Consider the following 23,187-nt stretch of genomic DNA (forward strand, 5'->3'; position numbering starts at 1 on the left):
ATAGCTGTTTTTCTCACATTGCATGTTCTCCCTAACGATCTCATCCATTACTACAGTTTTCACTCTAAGCTTTCTCATAGATGTATCCAGTTATAATCACTGCCAATCTTGTAGTGCCTCCCGTGTGCCAGCTCTGTAATACACTATGTAGATGTGTTTTCTCGTTTAATCTAGACATCCCTTAACTTCATTTGGCACATTTGAAAATTGAAGCTCATATTAGTTACCTGAATTACACAATACCACACAGCTAGTAAACAGCAGAGTCTTGATTTAAATTTATATCTGACTATCTCTCATGTCCATGGTCCTTCTGATCCATGCATTCTTATCCTGATTAAGTGGATCTATCAAAATGAAAGAAACAGAACTCTGTAACTGAGGCAAAAAGCAAAAGCTCAAAGAACATTAATACTACTAATACCAAATAAGATCATAGTGATTATTGAAGTATAACGATCATTTTGTAAGTGACAGATTGTGTCCCAAGTGATTAACCTAAAGCTATGTAAGTAATTTGCCTCTATTTTATAAAGGGTTAATTTTACTATGACTTTTAATGAATAGTTCTAGCTTTTTAAAATGTAAAATTCTGGGACTTCCCTGGTGGTCTACTGGTTAAGAATCCCTCAGCCAATGCACGGGACACATTCAGTCTAGTTCAGGAACTAAGATCCCACATGCATAGGGCAGCTAAGCCCGTGCACCGCAACTTTTGAGCCCACATGCCCTGGAGTCCATGCTCTGCAGCAAGAATAGCCACCACATTGAGAAGCCTGCACACCACAACCAAAGAAAGCTGTACGCAGCAACGAAGACCCAGCACAGCCACACACACACAGAAGAGTAAGATTCCTCGAAGGATATCATGATAACCTGTGGTGTATATTGTAAGCGGTAATGTTTTTAAATATAGCCAGGGATGAGATTGACCCTTTATAAACACAACTAAGAGTATTCAGGTTATAGGTAATGATACAAAAGAACTCTTAAGAAGTCACAATTAAAAATCTGGTTTATCAGTTTTTTGTCATTGAGCTTTATACAGTACTGTTTATAATATTTAATTTTTTTGGTGTTATTCTCTCTCAAGCTGGATGATTATTAGAACAGTCCCTAGTCTTTAGAGTAAATTCAAACACAACATTTAGAGATATTTAACATATTTCTTACCTCTTTTTGGTGATGAAGACAATGTTTTTTTGTTCTGTTTTTTCTTCCTTAAACAGTGTGTTTAAAAAGTTATCCTGGGTTTGTCTGTCTTTGGTGATATTCACTCATGCCTTAAAAACACTCCACAGGAATTGGGATTGGGAGTCTGAATATACGCTGTTTATGTCAGCCTTGAAGGTAAAATGTTATTCAAAATATATCACCAATTATTTCTTATTGCCATTTCTGCTACGGTGTTCTAACTTTACTTTTAACTTGACAATTCTCAATGTTAAATACTTCACCAAAAAATTAGTAAAAATAATTTGTTCCTTGTATAATTATACCATAACCAGTGCTCTGAATAGTATTTAGTTGTATGTCTGGAGCATATATGAATAATTCCCCAAATGCTATACAGTTGTTAGACACTGAAATGATAAAATGTTTAAATGTGAATACTCTGTTTCATTTGTTCTTAAGGTGTACTTTTTTTGTAACCTTTTAACATGTCTGAAATCAGAATAAATCTTACACTGAAAGGCATCTTACAATTAGTGACCTTTTTGTTTCTTAATGATATTTATGATAACGATGAGCCTTGTAACTGGTGGCATCTTAGATTCAATGAAATAAAATACATGGCAGAAAATGGCACCCTATCATACTGAGGATAGCCAATGGTTATAAAACTATAGGAAAGATAGGAACTGGCAGAAAGGAGGGATGGTGCATCTCTATGGAATGGACAATATAAATGAGAAAAGTTCTTTTTAAAAATCATATGATTTGTTTTCTGTAAAAGTTATAAGCAAAGATTTTTTTCAGTTGCTCCATTTCTTCAAATCTTTAAACTCTTAATTTCCTTTTTGGCTGTTTCTGTACTCTGCACAGTTCCCATTACTCTAATAGATTGCATAAATAGCTTTATGTCAAGCCTCAAAATAAGTCATCAGTGCAGTGTTTAAACATATTCTCTCGTGCAAATTCCTTCTTTCCCAAAAGACTATAAATAATAGAGCAGGAATTTTCAAACAACTCTATGCTTTGATGAAGTAAAATTTTAATATATAAAATAGATGAACTGAAGTTTTAGCATGTTGATGTTGAAGGGGAGGAGAGGTTAAATTTCATGAAGCAGTTTTCATTTTGACCCCTTCTTCATCTCCATACAACACTCTATTCCTAATAATATATCAGACAGTTATCTGTGTTAATTGGAGTTATATATATGGAGTTATACATATGCATATGCACATACACGTACCTGCACTTTTTTTTTTTTCTGAAATCTGAATGACTTCCAGTTTTTTGGGGATATAATTGACATATAACTTCATCTTAACTTTAAAGTGTATAATATAATTATTTTTAGATATATATGTATATAACAATTACCAGAATAAATTAACATCCATCACTTCATTGAGTTACTTTTTTTTCTGTGATGAGAACTTTTAAAATCTACTTTCTTATCAATTTTCAAACATGCAATGTAGTACTGTTAACTGTATTCCCTGTTCTATATATTTGCATCCTTAGACCTTACTTATAACTCAGAAGTTTGTACCTTTGAACTACCTTCATCCATTCATAGACATTTCTGTGGAGTACTCCTTTCCTAATAGTATACCAAACAAAACCTGTGTTAATTAGACTCATTTTTTAAAATTTAACTAATTTCTATCTGTCCTTCTGTATTTAAGGTAAATAAAAATAATGCCAAATTATGGAATAATGTGGGTCATGCTTTGGAAAATGAAAAAAACTTTGAGAGAGCTTTGAAATACTTCTTACAGGCTACGCATGTTCAGCCAGGTAAGCATTGTTGATTAATAAAGCTGTTGTTAATAGTTTGTTTTCTTTTTGAAAATTTGATTATATTTGTAGAAAGTAGGTGGAGTTTATTTTCAAGCTTTATTCCAACTGACTTGAATACTATGTTTGGTGCTGGCTTATTTTTTGACTGGGTTATATGTTAGAGCTATTTATATCAGACATTTAGGGATGTTTTTAAAACAGATTTGTTGGATGGCACTGATGAGCAATTTTGGTGGAGTGATAGATACAAAGGCCTATTAGAGTAGAAGAAGAACTGGGACAGTTGATATTAAAACTGATAAGAAATGTTGGTGTTGAGTATGGGGTCAAGAGAGGGTAGTAGGATGCTGGGGGTTTTTGTTTTTTTGGGGGGTTTTTTTTTGGTTTTGGTTTTAAAGATGAAAGAAACAAGGCATGTATGTGACTAGTGCATTGAAGCTCTGCAAAGTAGTAATTCAAGGTTGGGGAACGGAGTAAAGGATCAGTGTTCTTGAATAGATGAGAATAGATAATTAGGATCTGGTACTCAGGATGAGGATTTCAGTCAGCTGAACCAGTAGTTACCATATAGTAACAGAGAAAGCAGAGTATAGAAACACGGATACAGATAGGCAGGTGAATAATAGACAAATAACTTCTGAAAGTTATTCTTTGTTTGCTTGTTTTCTCAGTGACATAGAAAGCAGAATCAACAGTAGAGTGTGGGGAAGGGAGAGGACGTTCTGGAGATCTAAGACCAGGAGAGAGTCTGAAGTAGTCATCTAGGACATGGCTTCAGAAACTTTATTGTGTGTGTGAGTCACCTGGAGATCTAATGGTGCATGTTCTCGTGTATAGCGATTTAGAGTAGGGCCTGAGGTTCTCCATTTTTAATAAGTTCCTAGGTGATACTTAGCCCATGAATCACATGTTGGGAAACGAAGATCTAGGAAAATATATAGACTAGGCAAATGCAGTGTGATTGCCAAGCAGCTGTAACACCCTTCTTGAGGTTCAGTTCAGTTGCTCAGTCGTGTCCGACTCTTTGCGACCCCATGAATCGCAGCACGCCAGCCCTCCCTGTCCATCACCAACTCCCAGAGTTCATTCAGACTCACGTCCATCGAGTCAGTGATGCCATCCAGCCATCTCATCCTCTGTCGTCCCCTTCTCCTCCTGCCTCCAGTCCCTCCCAGCATCCAGGGATTGGCTTTTCAAGTATGCCGAACTGTCTGTATTGCAGAGTCTTTTCCAATGAGTCAACTCTTCACATGAGGTGTCCAGAGTACTGGAGTTTCAGTTTTAGCATCATTCCTTCCAAAAAAATCCCAGGGTTGATCTCCTTCAGAATGGACTGGTTGGATCTCCTTGCAGTCCAAGGAACGCTCAAGAGTCTTCTCCAACACCACAGTTCAAAAGCATCAATTCTTCAGCACTCAGCCTTCTTCACAGTCCAACTCTCACATCCATACATGACCACTGGAAAAACCATAGCCTTGACTAGATGGACCTTAGTCGGCAAAGTAATGTCTCTGCTTTTGAATATGCTATCTAGGTTGGTCATATCTTTTCTTCCAAGGAGTAAGCGTCTTTTAATTTCATGGCTGCAATCACCATCTGCAGTGATTTTGGAGCCCCCCCAAAATAAAGTCTGACACTGTTTCCACTGTTTCCCATCTATTTCCCATGAAGTGATGGGACCAGATGCCATGATCTTCGTTTTCTGAATGTTGAGCTTTAAGCCAACTTTTTCACTCTCCACTTTAACCAGTTGATGTGGTTATGTTTTTCTCCCACTACTATATATATAGTATAGGCAGGCACAGAGAATTTGGTTAAACAGGATTAGGATTTTGTCAGATGTGTTACTAAACAAAGGGTTAAGGGAATATTGAGACATAGTCTAAGCTGGTAATGAAGAGATGTGAGAGAGGGTGAAACATGAGGAAAAGATGATCAGATCAGTGGTTTATAGATCTGAAATTGTTGGTTTCTGAGGAGGATCTAGCTGGAGCATTGCTTGTTTTCAGTAGAAATGCTGTTGGCTTTTCAAGCATGCAGAACTGTCTGTATTGCAGGGTATGTACCAAATATGGCCCCCACCTACCCAATAAACTCATTACTTTCCATTCAGCATGATAACCAAAGAGTACTTCCACACACACACAGTTCTCAATATACTTGGCGGGGTGGGGGTGCTGTGCATGGCTCCCTTTGCTTCTGCTGGACAAGACTGTGACCATTGAATTGACTAGTTAAAGGAGAATGAGGGTGAAAATAATTGGAAAAAAGGATATCAAAGCAAGTATTAGAAGATACACCTTACGTAGATTTGAAACCACGAAAGAATTTTGACAACTGTATGATGTTGGAGAGAAGGTGAGAATAACAAGGAACCAGAAGCTTGCAATTGGTCACTACAATAAGGAGGGATAGTGGTTAACAGAGTTTAATGACCTGAAATTCAGAAAGGAGTGGTTTTAAAGAGTGGCAGTGGTCTGCAAGTGGTATGGTTCTAGGAGGACACTTAACTCCAGGCCCAGTGTTGCAAAAGATAAAAAGATCACAGTCATCGCTTGGAAAAACTACCAGTTTTCCCAAGGCAAAGCTGAATTCTAGTTAGAGAATGTTGTAGAAATATATAACTGATGGTCTGGCCATCTTTCCAATTTTATCTCCCATGGCTCTTCATGCAGTTTAGTTTTTTCTTGAAATACAGGGCATGTGTGGTGGGCTTCCTCACCTTTTTGCATTTGTTCATGTTGAACCTAGAACATGTTTGAACTTAGAATTCCTCTCTTCTCCCTTTCCATCCGATCTACCGTCCACCATATCCTATGCATCTCTTGCAACCCATCTCACATGGCTTCTCCTCTTCAATTCAGTTCAGTTCAGTTGCTCAATTGTGTCCGACTCTTTGCGACCCCATGAATCGCAGCACGCCAGGTCTCCCTGTCCATCACCAACTCCCGGAGTTCACTCAGACTCATGTCCCATCGAGTCAGTGATCTTATTAGAGGGGGAAAAGAAACCCTTCTGTCTTTCCAATTAGAGCAAATGTTTCTCATCTTCAGGACTCCTTACAACTTTCGTATCTTTCCTGTGATACCTGGTATTTAAATGTTTATTTAAAATGTTTATTCATTTAAAATATGTGTGTTACATTTGAACTGTGGAGCTCCCTAGGGGTCGCGTGAACATCTGGCTCATCTTCACACCTACTGCGTCATCTAGCGCAGTTGTATACACAGTCAGCAGTCACTAACTCTGGCAGTTTTAATTCATTGCTTTCTAAAGCCTTTTAGGTTCATTCTGGGAGTTTTTAGAAAAGCAAAGTCATCTTTATGTCAGGCATGCAGGGACTTCGAGACTAAGGATGGTATTTAGGCCCCTTCAGACTTATCCTAAATTGCATAGTAATTTCTATCTCATCATATTGTTGAAACTGAATGAAATTGTGTTTAGAGCTGTATGCTATTGCTAAGTTGGAGAAAGCAATGGAAACCCACTCCAGTACTCTTGCCTGAAAAATTCCTTGGATGGAGGAGCCTGGTAGGCTGCAGTCCATGTGGTTGCTAAGAGTTGGACACAACTGAGCAACTTCAGTTTCACTTTTCACTTTCATGCATTGGAGAAGGAAATGGCAACTCACTCCAGTGTTCTTGCCTGGAGAATCCCAGGGAGGAGGAGCCTGGTGGGCTGCCGTCCTTGGGGTCGCACAGAGTCAGACCTGACTGAAGCAGCTTAGCAGCAGCAGCAGCAGCTAGAGTGCTAGTTAGCTTCATTCATATCCAACTCTTTGCGACCTCATGGACTGTAGCCCTCCAGGCTCCTCTGTCCATAGAATTCTCTGGGCAAGAATACTGGAGTGGGTTGCCATGCCCTCCTCCAGGGAGTCTTCCCAACCCAGGGATCAAACCCACGTCTTTGGTGTCTCCTGCATTGACAGGTGAGTTCTTTATCAGTGGATGTAATTATGGATGTTTAGTTTAAAATCATTTTTCCTCTCATTTTCAGTTGTCACTTCTGGCGGTTTTTGAGATACTTACTAAACCTATCTCCTTTAGTATGACTTACCTACCATCCTCTCAAAGTTGCTATTTCTATTAATAATAAGCAGTGAGCTAGAAAAATAGGCAAATCATTTATTACAGTGATTTATTATATTTCATTTGTAATGTATTTTCATTGTATTTATTTCATTTATTACAATGAAAAAGTGCATAATCTTAGAAACATTGAATTTGGCATTCAAAGACTTCTGGCTCATTCTGTGTTTTTCAGCTATGTTCTTCATAGATAGATTTGACAGGTGAAACAACATGGAGAGGAGGAAATCAAGTCTTTTTGTCCCTATTAGATGTACAGATGGAGACAGATCTGTAAGTTTGGAGATAAGGGGAATGAATGGTCAGGACTAAAGATAAAGATTTGAAGTAACAAGCATGTAGGTAGTATTTAAAACCCTAGAGAAGTGTAGGATCACAGTGAGTAGAAATTCTTAACATTTAAAGTAGCTTAAAAAAAAAAAAAAAAAAGACATTCAATCTGAAGGCTTTTCTTGCTTAGCCAGAAAAAGAATATAAACTACAGAGTGGTTTTTGACCAGGCGACGTGCATGTTAGACAGTTGATTATGGGTTTTTGTTTGTTTGTTTTGATGGTTACAGGTGTTTTTAAAAAATCAATTCACAAGCTAAAATTTTTGCAAATAGAATTAAAGTTTCCATAAATACGTTATGAGAGTAGATTTTTCTCAGGAAACAGCGGATTTCCCCTGTGGTTTATTTTTGCCTTGAAATCAGTAATTTCATTTTTATCTAACTCCAGCAAATCTTTGACACTGTTTATTATCAGAAAACAATCATGGGCCTGTAGTTCAGATTTGATGCCATCAAGAAGGGAATGATTTTTTAAGTTTTCAGAAGTTTCTAGATGTTTATAATTTATCTTTTTAAATAAATTGACAAATCTGTGCATAGGAGATAATGGGAAAGCAACACAGATGCCTAGGCTATCAGTGCAGGAATACGTAGCTGAAGAGTTATTCGGCACAGAGTTGCCTGATATTTGCCAGTCCTCCTTTACCTTGAATTAAAGACAGACTGCTAGATTCATGCTGCTCTTGGTTTGGATAGTGCACTCACAATAGCAAGGTTTTTTGAAACTCTGTAGCTTCTTAGTCATTCAAATGTAACTGATTTTAATATTTTGTCTGCTTGCTTACCTTTTTTTTTTTTTCCAAATTTAAATTTACTTTAATAGTAATGCTGTTTCCTCCTGGAATCTTAAAACTTTGTAACTTACAAAGAAATTTGCTTTAAAAATTGTGCTTTTTTCATTTTTTTCCCTTTAGATATGTCATATAGTTCTTTTGATGCTAAAAGCTATCTAATTGCTATCTTTGTTCCTTGAGAAAGTAAGGATGCCTTACTGAGTGTCTGAAGTCTCCATCGATATCTCCTTGCCATAATTCTAAGAACCTGACCAGTGTGTAGTAATTTGCCTTGTCTTTCATCCTAATGGATAAACTCTTTCTTTTCTAAGATTAATTGGAGCTCCTTTCAGTGATATATTAAATACTTAGTTGACCTAATTGCACTTTTATTTACTTAAACTTTCAGTTTATTCTTTTCTTAGATTAAATTTTCACTTATACTTAATTTTTTCAGGTTTTGTACACTCTTTAGTTTTTTCTGGATAACTTTCTGATCTCTAGAGTAATTGGTATAGATTTATCTGATGTTTAAAAAAAATAAAGAGCTTGGATAAACAAGATCCTACTGTATAGCATAGGAAACTATATTCAATATCCTGTGATAAACCACAGTGGAAAAGAATATGAAAAAGAAAGCTTATATACGTGTAACTAAGTCACTTTGCTGTACAGCAGTAATTAACACAACATTGTAATACAATTATACTTCAATAAAAAGTAAATTTTTTAAAAAGAGCTTTTTAAGAGCAAAACTCTGTATACTCTTGGTAATGCGGTGCATTTCAACCTTCGCTGTACATCAGAATTGCCTCTGAAACTTTAAAAAACATTTTTGCAGTCCTGTTTTTGAAGATTCTGTTCTGATAGAACTGAGTGGGATAAGATAGCTGAATTTTTCAAAGCTACACAAGTATTCTGAATGCAGCCAGTATTGGGAAGCATTTTTTCTTTCTTTTTTTTTTTGACTTGACCCCCTACTGAAGCCCCATGAGATTCAGTAATGTATCTAAAAACAAAAAAAATCAACCTTTTTTCCCCTAATCTTGTCCCTTAGTTCTCTAACTGAAGCTGTATGGCATCTAACAGCTTTTGTGCAGTGCACACAATTGCCAACCTGAAACATAATATAGCAAGATCTTAGGACTGTTACTCTCCTCCTAGGGGAATGCCTAAGATATATATGCTTGGCCCCTATGTGTCCTGGGAGTTGCAGGCAGAGAACTATTCCACAAATGCAAAATCATCATCGGTGTCACAGGCAAGTAGTAATCATAATTTGAAACCTTGTCATGTCTGTTAGAGATTCATGTTGAGTAAAATTTGTCTAAATTAAGATCTCCCTTCTTTCTATCTTTATTCCAAACCTTTAAAATATTTACTGGAGAGTATATCTTGAAACCAGTGTACAGTGAACCCTCATATCTTTGTAATTTGAATTGCATATTTTTCTGTCTCTGAACAAATTTGCTGAGGGCTCAATTTTCTGTATCACAAAATGAGACAAAAGTTCCTGACATTCTGATATTAACACAACCTTTTTAAAAGTTTTAATTAAATTATATGGTAATATATCATCATTTAAGGGAGCTGGGCTGCTGCATCTTAAATAATACTATAGAATCCTGATAACTTACACTCCAACCATATTCACAAAAATTTTTTAAAAGTTTCAAAGTTTTTCAGTCTGTTTGCCCCTTTCCCACCATGGATGCATATTTGCAATTTATAATACTTGAGATTATTGTGGGAATCATGGTGACCCTTTTCACTTTTAGAGTTGAGCCATACTTTCTGAGTGAATTCCAAAGCCATGTGATTAAGGAAATAGAAGTAAGCCTTAGTATAGGACAGTAAAATATGGAGAAGAGGGAAAAAAAAAAAAAAGTAAATTCCTTCATTATATTTATTTCTCCTGTCTCGTCTCTTAACCCTTCCAGAAACCATTCAGATAGTTTTTTTCATGTCATGTGTATTTTCTGTTCTTCCAGTACTTTATAACAGTCTTCTAGTGTAGCCTTGCCTCATAAGTTATAGTAAGTTGTGTTAGAAGAGCTTTAAGGAGAAAGCAGGACCTGTTGCCTGCTTTCGCATTTTTTGCCTAGTTGTTGCTCGAAACATGTCTTCTAAGTAATTTACACTGGACACTAGTTAGTGTATCTGCCAACAAATGATTTTCTTTTATTTTAGATGATATTGGTGCCCACATGAATGTAGGAAGAACTTACAAAAATTTAAATAGAACCAAAGAAGCTGAAGAATCTTATATGACAGCTAAGTCGCTGATGCCTCAAGTAAGTTGTCGAAAATTATTCCTATTGTGTCATGTCTGCTGGATGTTTGTATTGAATAGAATTATCCAGATGGAAAATCTTTATCTTTATTTGGATTAAAATTAAGGTGTCCAGTGAACCATCTATTACTGTTTTATAAAAAATTGCATTTACCTATCTAGCTCACTTAATTTAAAAAGCTCATAGTCATGAAAACTAAATCTATGAAATTATGAGTTTTAGATATTTTTATTATGTTATCTATGACTTTAAATGACTTTAAATGAAAAGAATTTTATTTATGTACATTAAGCAGTAAACATTAACTCCTATTAAAAAATAAATGAACAAAGCAAAGTGATAAAATGAGTGGATATATATCTGTGCCTGTCAGTTGCTATAACGTCACAAGTACAAGATTTCTTGGATATCACACGACAAAGTTACAAAATCTGACACTGCCCTTTATTAGCTGTGTGTAATCAGAAAAGATAGTTTACATTGGGCTCTAATTTTCTCAGTAGTAGTTTGTATTAATACTGCAGCAATATTGAAATGAGTTTATAGTTTGATTTTGATAGTTTGATAAATGTTTTAAAAACACTTAGACCACATGATACATTAAGAATTCTTTCAGTCCTAAGATTCTAAAGTTAAATTGTGTTCATTGGATTTTTATCAGATATAATTTATTGTATTCATTGAGAATTGGGGTTCACATATATTATACCTTATGACTTTTAGAGTTAATTGATAATTTTATGTCTTAACCCCAGCAAACAAGTGAGGAATTAGTAAAGCTCTGAAGTAAAGTTAACTACCCCACTGTCACAACCAGGAAACATTTTGCTGACAACTTGAAAGTTGACATGGTATAACAAATATACTAGACTGAGGAAAAAGACCTGAGTTCTGTTCCTGGTCTGACTGCAGCATACTAAGGGACTCTAGCCTGTGGAAGTTCTGACTTATATGGCTTATAAAATAACGCATATACGAAAAAAATCTAATGATAATCTACTGAGATTAGCATGAATGAAAAAATACATCCATCATTGCGTCAAAGCATTATTTTACTTATATTTCGTGAATACTGCAGGTTATTTCATATTTTTATGTTTTATTTTAATATAGCAGTTAGCTTTATTTGGTACTGAAATATCAACTTATAAAAATGTTTGTTTTTTTATTAATAGATTATTCCTGGTAAAAAATACGCAGCCAGAATTGCACCTAACCATTTAAATGTTTATATTAATCTGGCCAACCTGATCCGAGCAAATGAGTCCCGACTAGAAGAAGCAGATCAGCTGTACCGACAAGCAATAAGCATGAGGCCAGACTTCAAGCAGGCTTACATTAGCAGGTATTGTAGTTCGCTTTAGGCTTTCACTATAAAAGATGGAAGCTTCATCTGCATATACATTTAGGCTATCTTCAGTAATTTGGCTTTTTTTTCTTCTAGTAAATCTTAGTTGGCAACCAAGAGCATAGAAACATAGCTTGTTTTAGACTAGCAAATTTAATTTTAAGTTGACAAGAGGGATGACCCAGAGGGATGATATGCGGAGGGAGGTGGTGGGGGGGAGGTTCAGGATGGGGAACACGTGTACACCCGTGGCAGATTCATGTTGATGTATGGCAAAACCAGTACAATATTGTAAAGTAATTAGCCTCCAATTAAAATGAATAAATTTATATTTAAAAAGAGAGAGAGAATCCATAACTTAAAGCAGCAAACTTAGGTTTATTTATACAAAAGGAAGGGTAGAAAAAGCTCATTGGTTTCTTTTGCTTCTCAACACCAAATTCGTTTTTACCTAAAACAGCCAAAATTTACCTTTTATGATTGCTTCTTAATTGTAACAAAATAATTGTTATTTTTGCAAGAAGTTGTTACTTCTTAATTATTATAGATTAAGAAATCATTGTATAATTATGGAATCATTATATATAAAATAATTAAGAAATAATTATAATATCCAGCTATCAAAAGAATTGACTGGTTATTTATGCTTTATTACAAAGAAACTTTAGTTGGTAGTAAAAAACAAAAAATTTGGCAATGTGTCAGAATCTAAGATATTTTGTCATGTAAATGTTATCATTTGTGTTATACTTGAGAAAAAATTGTTTTAAACTTTGTTTTGAAGCCTGCTCCAGAAACCTAATTATAATTTATCACATTGTTTATTTGGAAAATGCATTCAGAATTTAAGTTTTTGAAATAAAATCTGTTCATAAGCTGAAAGCTGTCTTTCTTCAGCATTATCTAGTACTTGCTGAAATTCACTAAGTTTACTGGGGTTGTATCAATATATAAAACCTGTCTTAAGTTAACTTATAAAGAATTGCTTAATAATCTCTGCATTTATTTTAAAAATAATATTTTGGACACTTATTCTAGGAAGTTTGAATATTAATAGTTCATTTGACTTAATGCCTATGCTAATATTTTAGGAAAGAGTAGTATTAAAATAAAGTTGATTCTTATATCAGTACTTAAATTGATTTGCACATATGTAAAAATGACTTTTTAAGTTCTGTAACAGAAAATGTAACCTTACTAGAATGATTTTCAGACCGATCATCATTTCCAGATGTGTTCCTCAAAAGTAACTACAGGTGGCAGTATTGCCCTTCCATGCTACCAGATCAGCTTTTTAATTCCTTTCTTTTAAGAATTCATTGAAGAAAACTAAATAATTAAAAGGGGTAAACAATTTTAAATGTTCTGCTTTTTGTATAGTTAGACATTGCTAACAAAGATTTGAATACTGGAATTTCCCCATCACTGCTATGTTTATTTTCCTTCTCCAGATGCTACTCATCTTCTGACAAATTGATCTCCCACTCTAGTTGCTATCATTTTTCTTATGCAGACTAGTCTGCTGTTTTTCAAGATATATTCAAAGGATATATTTTCTGTTCCCCTTTCTTGGATACCTCCCGATATCTTACCCTCTAAAGTCAGGCATGTTTTTTCCTTCTTGAATAATATTTGAAAACATAGCAAACCAAATGTGCAAAATTAATCTGTTTCGGTTTAAGGACAGTTTCAGATAGTTATTTTTGAAAAAAAAAATTTAAGAACCTAAATTAAAACGAAAGCTGTGAATATGTGGAAAAGCTTAAAACTTGTGAAAATAGTATCTACAGACTGACATGATAGTATAAGTAAAACTTGTGTTTTTCCACAGAGGAGAATTGCTTCTAAAAATGAATAAACCTATCAAAGCAAAAGAAGCATATCTTAAAGCCCTAGAGCTGGACAGAAATAATGCAGATCTTTGGTACAACCTGGCGATTGTTCATATTGAACTTAAGGAACCAAATGAGGCGCTGAAAAACTTTAATCATGCTTTAGAACTAAATCCAAAGCATAAACTAGCGTTATTCAATTCTGCTATATTAATGCAGGAATCAGGTATGTTTTCTCAAAATTTCTCTATATTTAAACATACTCTAGTTTGAAATATAATAAAGTCATATATTATGTTACCCCAGCAAACATTTTATGAATGGATGGTTTTTATCAAAACTGCATAAATAGTTATAAGAAGAATATTTTAAATACTTGACGTAAACCTTTCAGGTAATATACCCTAGCATATGTGTCATTCTAAATGTTAATTTCTCTGGTATATGCTAAAAATGACTTCTCAGACAGTCTATTAAGCAATACTTTATTCATCTATTTTGTCACTTTATACCTAGAAGTATATTTCGTATGCATAAATATCATACTATGCAAATAATCTGAATTTGTAAAAAAAAAAAAAGTTTTAAGTAATTATTTCTAGGGTGTCAAGAGCATTATATGTTTTAAACAAAATAGTATTCTATTTTCCCTTGATCTATAAGTCCAAATATTTTCAATGTCATGTTATACCCAGTGTTACTGTTTTCTCAGATATTATAATATCCTATATTTTATATAAATTACCAAAACCAAATTTTTCATCACAATAAATGAGGATCTTTGATATACCAGAATTTTAGTTCTGCTCCAGAAGGCAGTATATATAATTTATAGTTTTTTAAATTTTTATGTTTGGAGAAATCTTTATATTAATTATTAAATACTTTCATAAAACTTTTGCAAAAAATGTAAGAATCATATTTTATAATTAAAGAGAGTCTTTGAGTTTATTTTTATCAGTCATCTATTTTATAGATTAAAGAGTGAGGACCAAATAAATGTAATAACTACACTAACTTCATATGTCTAGGTTAGTAAGTAGTCCAAGACAAGAACTTAAGCCTACTGATTTATTTCAGATTTCTTTAATCATCATGTTATCAAATAAAAGGATAAAGATCTTTATGCCTGGCATTCAGAAAAGCTTAATTTGGAAAACTAATGTTTTTGTAAAGGTAGCTATAATTTAACACAAAATTAAACCCTGGGGTGTGTAGTTGTAGAAGCTGAAATTTTTTTGGTACTTACTTGCAGTAGAAATCATCTCAATAAATATTTGCTTCCTGAATCTTAATTTATATTTATAGGCTTTAGATATAATGATATTCTTTTTATATTTGAAATTTCCTAAAAAATTTTAAGTAACATACAAAATATATCTAATTTAGTAAGAATGAAACATCTTGTTTATCCAATATAGTTACTATTTGCTGAGCAGTTTGTATGTATCTCATGTAATTCTTAGAAGACTCAATAGGTTAACCCAGACAAGTAATTATTTTAGTGAGTAAAGTCATAATATTAACAGAATCATGATTGAATATATGTCTCTATTTTCAAATTCCATGCACCTTCCTCTTAATTCTCTATTCTTCTTCAACTCCCAGTTAGAATCTAAACTTATCAGGAAATATTTCACCCTTTTTTAGAGGAACTCTTACTACTTGTAATGTGCTATCAATCCAGTACATCAAACACACTTTCTTATGAAAACTTTGAGGGTTTTGCTTTCTGCTTTTTAATTTAGATACATCAATTAGTTGTTTTGATGCTCAGTTCAGTCACTCAGTCGTGTCTGACCCTTTGTGACCCACCCCATGGACTGCTGCACACCAGGCTTCCCTGTCCATTACCTGTTTTGATGCTATGTTTTTATAATCTATTTAAATATTTGCACCTCCATTTTTTACCTCAGACTTACTCATTTGCTAATGATATAATTTTTTTTTCTTTTTAAAAAAATTCTTAGGAGAAGTTAGACTCAGACCCGAAGCGAGAAAACGACTTTTAAGCTATATAAATGAAGAGCCACAAGATGCTAATGGTTATTTCAATTTGGGAATGCTTGCCATGGATGACAAAAAGGACTCTGAAGCAGAGATATGGATGAAGAAAGCCATAAAATTACAAGCTGACTTCAGAAGTGCTCTGTTTAATCTGGCTCTCCTGTATTCTCAGACTGCAAAGGAATTAATGGCTTTGCCAGTCTTGGAAGAATTACTCAAATACTATCCTGATCATATCAAGGGTCTCATTTTAAAGGGAGACATCCTGATGAATCAAAAGAAAGATATACGTGGAGCAAAAAAGTGTTTTGAAAAGATTTTGGAGATGGATCCAAGCAATGTGCAAGGAAAACACAATCTCTGTGTTGTTTATTTTGAAGAGAAGGACTTATTAAAAGCTGAAAGATGCCTGGTTGAAACATTGGCATTAGCACCACATGAAGAATATATTCAACGCCACTTGAATATAGTCAGGGATAAAATTTCTTCATCTAGTTTTGTAGAACAACCTATATTCCCAGCTGGTAAGACTTCAGGTGTCGAAGGAGATAAAATTCCAACTGAAAATGTAAAAGAAATAAAAAGTGAGCCCAGACCTACCCAAATAATAAAAACAAATGACAATAAGAGTCAGTCTAAAGCCAGCAAACAATTAGGAAAAAGTACAGACAAAGAAATTCCCCACAAAACAACAAAAGAAATCAAAGAAATTGAAAAGAAAAGAGTTGCTGCTTTAAAAAGACTAGAAGAGATTGAACGTATTTTAAATGGTGAATAGCATTATTCTTTATCATGTGACGGTTTCAAAGAACTTCAGTCTATATCATGTGATTACTTATACTGAGAGCTTTGAAAAATAGTGAGCATACTAAGAGTCTCTCATGAACTGCCTCTGTGTAGTATCAAAATAAGATTTTCATTAAAGACCCTTTCATTACCCCAGAATATGTTTTATATTTGACAGTAGTTTTTTGAGTTTGGGGGACTGTAGCAGAAATAGTAATCACAGGTGGCAAATCTATCTTTTCTTATCGAAGGTAGATTCTTTCAGCAGAATAATATTGACTACTCTCAGTTAAAAATAATCTGAGGTCAGAATGATAATCCCATGGTGGCAAATCTAACATGTGCTGGTTTATTCTGTGAATTCACATTGATTAGCTAACCACATTCTCCTTTAACTATTGGAGTCTGACTGTGAGTTGAAAACACTATTGAACACATACTTTTTTCCTTTGTAACCTTCTATTTAACTAAGGGACTTTGCACTACAAAAGAATACTGGCTGGCTTTCTTTACTTTGTATTCTTTTTTGATTTTTAGAGGGAAAGCCAGATGAAACATTTTCAAATAAGTCATATGACATATTAGCTTTAGAATGTATTAATATTTTCATAACTGTGTGCTTGTCCTTTACTTCCCTATCTATATGGCAATTTTTAATCAGGAGAAGTTTTAAATAAGTATATATACACACATTTCTGATGGTGCTCATTTATACTAGACTTTCATTTCTTTTATGTACTGAGTTTCACAGCATGAACCACACAATCACCACATAATCATTGACTCTGACTTTTATTTCCCAAACTATTCCTGTTTCTTAGGGTCATAGTCATATTGAGAAATCCCAGTAAGTATAACTTTATTAAACTTTTGAGTTAAAAATGTAGTAAGATTCTCTTTCATGTTAGTGTTATCTTTCTAGAGTTACTTGAATTTTAATTTTGTTTCCAAAACACATCTTAATTAGATACCTAAATTGAGTTTTAACTGAAGGCAAAAACAATGTGACAAAGTTTATTTTTAAACACTAAGTTCTTGATAGCTTGTTATGATGTATATTTTTATTAAATATTTATTTTGACTACTGAGCTTTAATAAAAATTTTAGCACTGTTTTAATTCCATCAAGTATGGAAAATAAATTGCTATTGCTTTTTTTTCTCTGCATACATATATTATTTGTTATCGTTCAGTTGCCCAGTTGTGTCCAACTCTTTGAGACCCAGTCGACTGCAACATGCCAGGCTTCCAGGGCATTTAGTAGAGTTTAACCAAAATTTCATCACTTTTGGCCTGCTGTCCAGCTAGGAAAAAAAGTTAATTAGCCTAATATAGGATTAGCAAATTAGTCTGCTGGTCTTAGCACATTTAAAGCTGAAAATTGTTTGAAGAATAGATATAAATCCAATTTATTAATTTAAATCTGATTGTTTTTCATGAGTTAAAATGCATTTTATAATACTCATATAGTTGGTTTTAGTTTAAAATGTTAAAGCTCAAGCTATCATCCTGGAATAGTAACTACTAATGTAGCATTTCAAAAACTTTCTGTTCCTTTGAGATAATTTCTAATGTTTCAAAAACCATATTCTCCTAACTTTTTTCTTAAATATTTTATAAATAGATCATAAGAAACATGGTCTGCATTAAAGACCCACTCTGACTAGGTTCTCTGAGGCTCTGTCGTAGTTTATTTTTTAGGCAATATAAACTGAGCACTGACAACAGTGGTAGCTCATCTTTGATTCATTAAAGCAATACCTAATTTCAGTGTTTAAATTACAGCTTTGTTACTCTGGATATATGATGGAGAATACCTCATATACTATGACTTGAAAAATGAAATTGTTATTACATTCTCTGCACATATCTTGAGAAGTTTGAGTTTAATGTTTATAATATCAAGTGAGGATAGTTGTGAAAAGTAGAAGGCAATCTTTTACGACAGCAGACCAGAATAAAAACTTAGAATAATATTTTAATAAAATTATGTAACTATTTCAAAATATATATTAATATTGTCCAATGATTTTTACAGAAAAAAATTGATCTCCATATTAGAACTTAAAACAATGTCTCATGTTGAAAATGTTCATATTTTGAAGTTTATTGAAATCAAATTCATTGTAATTAATAATTTTTTCAAATCATTGTTTCTAAACCTTCATTTCATATTAGAATCATCTAGATCCACCCTACAACAGTGCAATCTGAATTTCTTATTGTCAGGCTGTGCTTCAGTTTTTCCAAAGGCTCTCAGAGTGATTCTAATTCATAGTGAAGGTTAAGGACCGCTAGTCTAAATTAGTTCAAGAAAATCCTCTTCTGTCTCCCATGTTAATGTTTAAACTAGTGATATAATCCAATTAAGTTCTGATGCTTTAACTTCATTAAGGAATATGTTCTTCTGATACCTAGAAGTTCCATCAAGCTCGCTTATGTATAAGATTATTTCTTCTCTTTAAATTCATAATACAAATTTTATTCAAGCTGTTCAGGTGAAAAAGGGAATGAATATTTTTTTCCTTTGGAGCTGCCATTTTGGGGAAATGGAGTGTAGGGATATTTTAGCCCAGTTCACTAACTTGTTTCAGAGTTGTAAGCATCTATAAGTTTGTAAAAGGAAGCTTTTCATAGGTTTATGTATTAGTAAGGGGATGTAGTTTTAGTTCTTGCTGTTTTACAAAAGAACCTACTCTGTTGGAGTTCTAGAAAAGCTTTGACAATCCCCGTGGGGTAATTATGCTACACTTTCCTTCACTGCTTCCTAGAAGGAAGAATTAATTCATTATTGTTCCTTGTGTGCTTCTATATATGCTTCTCAGAAGGAAGAATTAATTTTCATATCCTATATGTGTTTCCTTACTAACATTCAGAATTGGGAATTTTGTCTTATAAATTCCAGTAAGTAATTTTTATAAAGTTGAAAATTTGGAGGATAAAACAAATATGTTTGCAACTTTGTCTTTATGTAGATATCTGGTATGTGAATTACTAACGTCTATAAAACCTCTTGCCTTTCATCTAATTTGAGCTCTCAATTTCATGTTCCAGAATGCTTCTTTAAAGATGCTTTAATGAAAAATATTATGAAAATATATAGATTTGTATGTCAATTTATACTTCAGAAATCCATATATTTGTCATATTTATTTTTTTAAAAACCTCCTAATTGTCTGCATGACTAAATGGTATTTAAAATGAAACCTCAAATATATCTGGTACCTTTGTCTGTAGTTTAATTTGTTGGAAAATGTCACCATCCATGTTAAAGTTTCATAAAATAGTTGCTAGTTGTTCATTTTATATTTCTATGGCATCTGTGTGTACTGTATTTCTAAGTATTCAGTATTAAATTGATACCTTTTAAAACATTAACCTGAATTGCCTTTTAGTGTTAAAATGAAAAAATATAATAGCAATTCAAAACATTTCAGCCCCCACAAAGAAGAGCTGGTGGGTAGTTTTATTAGCAATGATATGAGAAATGAAAGAAAGAAAGTGAAGTTACTCAGTCATGTCTGACTCTTTGCGACCCTATGAGTTGTTGCCTGCCAGGCTCCTCCATCCATGGGATTTTCCAGGCAAGAATACTGGAGTGGGTTGCCATTTCCTTCTCCAGGGGATCTTCCTGACCCAGGGATCAAACCTGGATCTTCTGCACTGCAGGCAGGCTCTTTACCATCTGAACCACCAGGGAAGCCCAATGTGTTAACTTAGTTCCTAAGAGTGATACATTTACAACCCAAAGTCACAGAAACTCAGTGAAGAAAATGAGATAATTAAATTCACATGTGAAATTTTATACATATGCACAGTTGGAAGTCAGTGTAGTGAAATAATTAGTCTGAATGATGAATCTACCTGGATTCAAATACTGGTACCACCCTTGCTAAAAAAGTACAGCTTAGGAGAAGTTTAACCCGTATGTCGTCAGTTTCCTTATCTGCAGGTTGGGGAAAATACTTTTCCTCATAAAGTTATTAAAAGGAGGTATATATATGTAGTGTATGTTGTATATATGTTTATGTATGTATTGCAATAGATATATATCTCCTTTTGTAATAAATTGGCAAGTATCTATAAATATTGCATGCCCAGCCATCACACTGTAAATAACCTTTACAAAAGTTTTGACCACAACCATAATTAACGTCGCTCAGTGTATTTTGTGATTTTCTTTTTCAGCCATGAAAATTATTGGATGTGATTGGCTAAATTATTTTTATGTGTCTCAAAGAATGAAACAGTTTTAACAGCCATGTAACCAGTGATACAGATCTATTCACTGTTGTCTTTATTATATTTGATTATAGTTCGATGGTCTTCCCTGATGGCTCAGCAGGTAAAGAATCCACCTGCCAAGGCAGGAGATGTAGGTTTGATCCCTGGATCAGAAAGATCCCCTGGAAAAGGGAAAAGTTAACCCACTCCAGTTTTCTTGCCTGGAAGAATTCCATGAACAGAGGAGCCTGGTGGGCTACAGTCCATGGGGTCACAAAGAGTCGGATATGACTGAGTGACTAGCACTTTTTCACTTTCATAGTTTGATCATGTTGCATTGTCAGACTAGAAAAGCTGAAGAATCAATATATTTTTAGTTTTGATAAAAATGAAACTTATGGACAGCTTTCCAACAAGCAATTTTTAATTTTTATCAGATATCAACATCTGTTTCAGGAACGTGACACAATGTTTACATGTCAGAGGTTTTGTTTAATTCTATGATGTTTCTAAATTGGTTTGTGTAAAAGTTCAGCCAATATAGACTGTATATTTATATTAAACATTTCAATTACTTGGGACAATAGTGAATAATAGATACTAGTTATTGTAATTGCAAAATTCAGACTTGCAGTTGTATGTGATTTATATATGTATTAGCATATGTAATTGGAGAAGGAAATGGCAACCCACTCCAGTGTTCTTGCCTGGAGAATCCCAGGGATGGGGAAGCCTGGTGGGCTGCCGTCTATGGGGTCACAGAGTCGGACACAACTGAAATGACTTAGCAGCAGCAGCAGCATGTGTAATATCAATGATTACAAACAAATTACTAGAAATTTAATATTAGATTAGATGTTCCATAGGCATCTAAGCCATAAGGTATATAAATAATCTAAAATAAAATATAGTAGCGGTGAAAGTGGACACCCTTGTCTTGTTCCTGACTTTAGGGGAAATGCTTTCAATTTTTCACCATTGAGGATAATGTTTGCTGTAGGTTTGTCATATATAGCTTTTATTATGTTGAGGTATGTTCCTTCTATTCCTGCTTTCTGGAGAGTTTTTATCATAAATGGATGTTGAATTTTGTCAAAGGCCTTCTCTGCATCTATTGAGATAATCATATGGTTTTTATTTTTCAATTTGTTAATGTGGTGAATTACATTGATTGATTTGCGGATATTGAAGAATCCTTGCATCCCTGGGATAAAGCCCACTTGGTCATGGTGTATGATCTTTTTAATGTGTTGTTAATTAAAGATTTTAAAATTTAAAAAATAAAAAACTAAAAAAATAATAAAAAACTAAAAAAAAATAAAATATATTCATTAAATATGAGGTATATAAATTTACTTAATAAATTATTAAAATGCACAAATAAGAACTCTAAAACTAGACACCTTAATAGCATACTACCTCATTCTTGCTCTTCACTGCCATTAGGAAGCAGTATAAGATGAAATATACCTAAACGTCTCTGAAGACAATTTCAGGCAAATTCATGTGCTTTAGAATCTACTTTCTTGGTGAATTCTGTGACTGTTATAGAAGCATATTTCCCATCAAGTAGCATTTATATTCTGTAAGAACCTGTTACCTTCATGTTTTTGCATTGAACAGAATACCCCTTACCAAGCCATTTTAGTTTGCCCTTTCTTAAAGACTTCCATGATTAAAACTCAGTCTTCTTTATTCCTTCCTCTCCTGTGGCTTCCATTTCTGATATTAGGAGCATAGTCTGATTAACGGGTGGCCATCTTGACAGGTAAGTCAAGTGAGCCTCTTATTTTGTAAAGTTGCAGGCAGTGTAGTATGAGCTATTTGAGAGCTATCAGTGCCTAAAAATTGAGGTAGAATTCTGCATAGGTTTGAAAGGCCAAAGAAAGATTTGTAACCACAAAGCCATTCTTGACCAGAGCCCTGTTTTTGGTGGGCCCTGGCAAGCCAAGTGACTGCCCTTTGGAAGTGGAATCAGCAGTACTAGGTTGTCAACAAAACTATACCTTAGCCTAATAGCAGTATCTGTAAAATGAATTCCTGAAAGTAGATGTAGTGTGTACATTTTAAGTGGTCTCTCTGTATGACACCGTTACCTTTGGTGACTCTACAGTATAATTTGCAGGCTTTTTCTCTGCCTGTACCTTAAATTTTAGTGTTCACTCTTCTACCCTTCCTTCCCCACTTCTTGGAGCAATGGTTTTGTCTATGTGCTTAGCTGCTCAGTCGTGCCTGCTCTGCGACCCCATGGATGGTAGCCTGCCAGGCACCTCTGTCCATGGAGATTCTCCAGGCAAGAATTCTGGAGTGGGTTGCCATCCCTCCTCCAGGGGATCTTACCAACCCAGATATCGAACCCAGGTATCCCACTTTGCAGGCAGATTCTTTATCGTCTAAGTCACAGGGAAGTCCAAGAATATTGGAGTGGGTAGCCTATCCATACTCCAAGGGATCTTCCTGACACAGGAACTGAACTGAGGTCTCCTGCATTGCAGTTGAATTCACTACCAGCTGAGCTACAAGGGAAGCCC

General features: G+C 34.1%; 1 protein-coding gene across 4 annotated transcripts in view; it reads left to right on the forward strand.

Moving 5' to 3' along the window:
- Positions 1-19,810, forward strand: part of TMTC3 (transmembrane and tetratricopeptide repeat containing 3) — a 48,530-nt gene extending 28,720 nt beyond the window's left edge. For 2 of the 4 annotated variants that reach the window (XM_005679790.3, XM_013963720.2), the window contains 6 exons: positions 1,230-1,350; positions 2,859-2,970; positions 10,357-10,460; positions 11,636-11,805; positions 13,640-13,866; positions 15,611-16,425. In XM_005679790.3, the coding sequence (XP_005679847.1) occupies positions 1,230-1,350; positions 2,859-2,970; positions 10,357-10,460; positions 11,636-11,805; positions 13,640-13,866; positions 15,611-16,425 (1,549 nt within the window). Of the gene's footprint in view, positions 1-1,229; positions 1,351-2,858; positions 2,971-10,356; positions 10,461-11,635; positions 11,806-13,639; positions 13,867-15,610 lie in introns of all 4 variants that reach the window. The other 2 variants (XM_005679788.3, XM_013963721.2) reach the window with 1 other exon arrangement.

Source organism: Capra hircus, chromosome 5 (genome assembly GCF_001704415.2).
Source record: "Capra hircus breed San Clemente chromosome 5, ASM170441v1, whole genome shotgun sequence".
In the NCBI taxonomy this organism is placed as follows: Eukaryota; Metazoa; Chordata; class Mammalia; order Artiodactyla; family Bovidae; genus Capra; species Capra hircus.